Source organism: Oryzias latipes, chromosome 17 (genome assembly GCF_053564925.1).
Source record: "Oryzias latipes strain Hd-rR chromosome 17, Olatipes_Hd-rR_3.1".
Taxonomy (NCBI): Eukaryota; Metazoa; Chordata; class Actinopteri; order Beloniformes; family Adrianichthyidae; genus Oryzias; species Oryzias latipes.
Window position 1 is genome coordinate 10,866,939 of NC_136253.1, and position 5,920 is coordinate 10,872,858.

Here is a 5,920-nt window from a genome sequence, read left to right on the forward strand (position 1 = left end):
AAAACAGTCCTGAAACTCCATCAGCAGTTCCCACAACCAATCTTTTTGTTGTGGCTCAAGACCCTTAGAGTTTTTTTTCCATATCTCTCTTATCACACTCACCACTACATACCTCTCTCCCCCTTGAGGTCTAGCAGGAGAGGTTGATGCGCAAATATGTCTGATTGGAGTGGCAGAAGCGCTGCCACTAATAGGATATGACTCTTGAGAGGAGAGTGACAGGAAGGGGGTGACAGCAACTGTGTCCGCGGCCATACCTGCTAGCCGGTCTGGGGGCCTAGGGTGTCTAGATGAATTTATCTGACATTCCTACTTTTCTTCATGAGATTTCACACAAACCCCGGGATGAAGACAAAAAAAACTGGATGTTTTTATTGTCAAATGATCAGACAAAACTTTTCTCTGAAGAGAATAAAAAAAAAGAAAGAAAAGAAATTAAGACCAAAATATTCAATCGGAAATCATCAAAATGTTAATGTTCAGTTCAAATGACAACACAAAAACATGAACAAAACATTTGTGTGAAATTTGAATTCAAACAGTCAAATCCCAAAGTTCAAAGAAACAACAAGAAAACAGATTTTACTCCAAAAACTTTGAGATTCTTGTTCAAAAATGTCTCAAATCCACATTCTAGAGATTTTTCATTTCTCTCTTTATTTCTGACTACAAACATTACTCCACAGAATTATAACAGTTAAAACGTTTAGTTCAAAATGATCCAAAGCAGAGAAATCACTAAAAACAAACATTTCACTTCTTCCAGGAACTATTTGAGTTTACAAAACTCTGCTGTGTCTCCATCATTACCAAACAGCCACAGTCCAGCATGGAGCGTCTGAGTGAATGTGGTCTGGACTCTGTGGAGGAGAGTCATGCTTTCAGAGACGCTGTAGAAGGACAGAACACCTGCTCTGTGATCCAGGTACACTCCTACTCTGGAGGAAACACGAGCTGAGATGGAAGTTTCTATGCCGTTGTGGTAAAATGAGAATCTGTTTGGAGAACAAGATAATGCCCAAGATTTATCATTAAAACCAAATAAACTTTCATCTCCAGATCTGCTGATGTTCTTGTATGCGACTGCTACATCAACAAAGTTTCCTCTCCTCTCCACCTCCCAGTAACAACGTCCAGTCAGACTCTCTCTACTCAGAACCTGAAATCGATCAGTGAATCTGTCTGAATGATCAGAATCAGACTGAGGTTTTTCCATCACTGTCACCTTACTGTTCTCCTCTGACAATAACAGTTCTCTGTGTGCTGTGTTTGGATCCGGTGTGATTTGACGTGAATATTTGAAGAAGTCAGCTCTGCTCTTTGGTTCTGGTTCTGGCAGTAAAACATCCACATGAGTGACTGTCAGTGAGATGTTTGTCCATTCCTCTCTCAGAATGTCCTGCAGTTTGTCTCTGAGCTCTGACACAGCTGCTGTCACATCCTCAAAGTATCTCAGAGGACGGACATTGATGTTGGATGAGTGTGTGGACTCACTGAGTGGTGGCAGTGAGGGGTAGTTGAGCAGAAACTGGCTGTGATCCACTGTGAGTGAGAGCTGCTTCAGCTCAGCGTCTCTCCTCTTCAGCTCAGTGATCTCCTGCTCCAGCTCCTCCTGAAGATCTTTGACTCGACTCACTTCAGTTTGCTGCTGGGATCTGATCTGCTGCTTCACATCACAGCTTCTTTTCTGGATGAGACGGATCATCTGAGTGAAGATCTTCTCACTGTCCTTCACTGTTTGATCAGCAGAGTGATTGATGGCCTCCACCTCCTGTTGAAGCAGCTTCACCTCCTTCTCTCTGTCCTGGATTCTCTGCTGGATTTGTTGTTGACTCTCCTCCAGCTCTCTCTGCCTCTCAGTCCTTTCTGCTGCAGCTGAGACTGTGTCGTGGCCTCTATGTTCATCCACAGAGCAGAGATAACAGATACACTTCTGATCAGTGCGACAGAACATCTTCATCACCTCATCATGATGGGAGCAGATGTTCTCCTGCAGGTTCTTGGAGGGTTCCACCAGCTTGTGTTTCTTGAATGCAGCTGCATCCAAATGAGGCTGAAGGTGTTTCTCACAGTAAGAGGCCAGACAGATCAAACAGGACTTGATGGCTTTCAGTTTTCTTCCAGTGCAGACATCACAGACCACATCTTCAGGTCCAGCATAGCAGAGATCAGCAGGAGCAGCTTGGAGTCCAGTGACAGTCTTCTTCAGTTGATCCACTAAAGCTGCTAACATGGTGTTTTTTACCAGATCAGGCCTCGGTATGAAGGTCTTCCTGCACTGAGGACAGCTGGGGATTTTCTCTGCTTCATCCCAGAATCCTTGGATACACTTCATGCAGTAACTGTGTCCACAGGGAATAGTCACCGGATCCTTCAGCAGATCCAGACAGATGGAACAGCAGAAGGTTTCTTGATCCAGATCGACTCCTTTGTGCGCCATTTCTCCTCTCAGACTCAAAGACTGTGTGAGTTTCACTTCCTCACAAACCAGTTTGACTCTGATCCTCCAATCATGTTTTCATTGTGAATTCAACCAATCAGCTTCTTTCTTTCTGTTGTTTACGCCCATGATGACACAGCAGATCTAAAGAAAATATTGGCAAAGAGAATACCTGGAGATTTGAATAACAAGAGAAGGTGAAAGAAAAGAAAAGAAAATCTAAAGTAAATACAGGATTTCATCAAATGTCACAACTCTCTTCATTTAAAACAACAAGCATGTTTATTCATTTTTTACCTTTTATTCCTAGTTGGAGCCAATTTTATATACTTTAAAAGTTCTATCATTATGTTAAATGACTGTTCAAAAGTGACCTTTTTCCTGCAACCAATTTGTTAAGAATACAATAAAATTGACTTAAACCTTTATTGACTTCTTGCTAAATAAGATGTAATCCGTCTTCTTTTTGATAGCACTAAATGCATACTAGGGCTTTATCGATTAATCAATAAATTGATTCATCCAACCAGATTAATTTATTTGATGCTAGTTGTTAATTGAGTCAAATCTTACAATAGCATTATAAAATCATATCAAAATTAAATAAAGCGATTTCAATCGATATTGGCAAACACCATTTGGATTGAGACATGGTAGATTTATTTTGCTGTAACATAAAAATGACCAAGTGCATCACAGCAGACAACACACATGTGAGAGCAACAAAAATATGATCATCATTTGATCTTCCATTATTACAGTCCAATGTGTGGAAACACTTTATTTAGTAAAGACAAGTGACCACAGTGAGGTGTGTGTGTGTGTGAACTGAAAAGAGGACTCAGAGCGTCCAAGGCATCTTTCAAGAGGAAAATTGAGGACCATGTCCATGACAAGGATAAGCGGCAGATGTGGCAGGGAGTACAGCAATTTACCCACTACAAGTCCAGCAACATCACAGTGGCAGAGGGCGACGTTACGCAGAGGAGTTGAACCATCTCTTTGCACGCTTCAAGAAGGAAGTAGGGCCCAAGGCAGCCACAGCTCAAGCACTGGACTGTGTCAACTCCGATTTTAAGGTGCAAGAGCACGAGGTGAAGAGCCAGCGAAGGCAGTGAACCCCAGAAAGGCTGCCGGACCAGATGGAGTGACCGGAAGGGTTCTTAGGGAGTGTGCAGACCAGCTGGCAGTGGTCTTTACCAAGATCCTCAACACATCACTGTCCCAGTGCTTCATCCCACCATGGCTGAAGTCAGCCACAATCATCCCGCTGCCCAAAAATACCTCAAACAGCAGCCTCAATGATTACTGGCCAGTCGCTCTGACTCCTGTTATTATGAAGTGCTTTAAGAAACTGGTTCAACGATATTGTCTTGCCTCCCACCGGCATTTGACCCATTTCAGTTTGCATACAGACAGACGACGCCATTGTTACAGCCCTCCACGCCACCATCTCCAACCTTGAACACCAGGGGAATTACGCTAGACTGCTCTTCATTGACTTTAGCTCTGCTTTTAATACTATACTCCCAGACAGACTGACAAAAAACTGCTGGACATTGCTGTTGGATCAGAAACTTCCTCTCTGACTGTGTCCAGAGAGTCAGAGGGAGTCCCCATCTCTCCACAGCTCTCACCATCAACATTGGCTCACCTCAAGGCTGTCTGCTTAGCCCCCTTCTGGTGGCCAATCAAGCTGTGTCGGAGCAGAGCGAAGCAGAGCTTGTGTCTTTTCATCACAGATAAGCAGAATATTAAAACATTAACGAAACAATAACGTAAAGTGGAGTTTGGATTTAAACAACGGATTTGTGCTGGAAAACTAGATACATTCCAAGGGGAAACTAAGGCACCCAGGAGGATAAGGTTTTCTTTTGACTACCAACGACATGTCCAGAAGAGGAAGAAAAACAAAATCCTTCTGTGAACGCTGTCAGATCTATCAACAAGAAATAAAGAAACTACAAGCACGAGTATTTGCCTCAGAAACTGAAAATGAGCTTCACAAGACCCTTCCGGTGGTAAAAAGCCTACAATTACTATAAATGAGACAACTAACAGTGACATAGACTGTAATGATGATGTGTCCTTTCTTAAACTTTGAGCGGAGGAACTACGGGTTAAACCAAAGCGGAAAGACGAAATAACTGTCATGGTCAGAACACGAGATGAACCCAGATGCTGTAACAGGCATGTAGGTGGAAAGGTAAGTAATGAGTTTTATTTTGAAAGGCCAGCGGATCTTGATGGGTGGTGAGTCTTGGAGTTGTGATGCAGCCAAGACTGTGACGAAGATGAGGTTTTCAGAGTTCGTGGTGAGGACTTGGTTGAATCGAGACGTAGGACCAAGATTCGGGGCGTGACAGGAGCGTATAGTCAGCAGCGTGGCAGGATTTACTTGGCTAAGACGAGGCTGGCGTTCCTGGCTGCGGCGAGGCAGGAGTTCTTGGCTGTGGCGTGGCTGGAGCGTTTGGCTGTGGCATGGCCGGAGTTCTTGAGGAGCGCTTGGATTTTCAGCTTCTGCTCGAGGTGGTGGAAGACTCTGGTGACTCTCGTGGGATGAATGACCTGAGGCATAGCAAAACAAGGTAAGCATGGAGTAACAAGACAAGGGGCCAGACGTAGAGCTAACGAGACTAAGCACCATCAGGGTTAACAAACTAGCGAAGAATGCTGGAGCTGGGTCTCCTTAAGAAGAGCAGGATCATGATGAGTTGAGCAGTCACAGCTGTGAGTCAGAAGCAGAGCTGGGAGGGGGAGGAGCGCTGACAGGGCACCATGACAATAACATCTGTATTAAAGATTACAAACAGATTTGTACCTCTATTACAGTGTGAATTTAAAGAACAAAGAGAAATTGGATCAATTTCGCCGAATAGGAATCATAATGTTGACAACAAATCACAGGCAGAAAGAAAATCTTTGCCAGACGTCAGGGTCAGAGATACACTGAAGAATGCAAACTTTTTGCTGCCTGAGTTCTACTGTTCCAGTGATTACAGGACTCTTATCTCAAGTCTTGTACCAAGGACTTAAACGATAAATTATCCATGTAGGTGCTGCTGATATCAGAAAAAAACAATCTGAACAGTTGAAAAAAGACTTCATATAGTTATTTGAAGAGATTGACAAAGTAGAGGTTGAAGCATTCAACCTCTTCTTTTCCTAACATTGATGGGATGTCACTTAATTCTAGCCGGCTGTTTCAGCTGAACACATGGCTGTCCAGAGAGTGTGCTTCTGGAGGACTCCATTACATCACAACCAAATTTTATGCAGAACAAGGGAAAGGTACTTTTCTGAAATCATTAAAAGTTGCAGCAGCAACTCTCGTGTCTTATTCGCAACAGTAAACAAATTAACAAACCCTCCAGCACAGCTGCCATTAGAACTGGTTTGTAGATCTAAATCTAATGAGTTTGCTGTATTTTTGAATAACAAGGTTCAAGGCATTAAAAAAGCCATAAACTCCACAACACA

The 5,920-nt window shown here is 43.1% G+C and overlaps 1 protein-coding gene across 1 annotated transcript; it reads right to left on the reverse strand.

Moving 5' to 3' along the window:
* Window positions 1–346: 346 nt before the first annotated feature.
* Window positions 347–2,461, reverse strand: LOC111949099 (tripartite motif-containing protein 16-like). The gene has a single exon (XM_023965463.2). It carries the CDS (start codon window positions 2,438–2,440, stop codon window positions 770–772), a length of 1,671 nt encoding a protein of 556 aa, XP_023821231.1. The 5' UTR covers window positions 2,441–2,461; the 3' UTR covers window positions 347–769.
* Window positions 2,462–5,920: the final 3,459 nt, after the last annotated feature.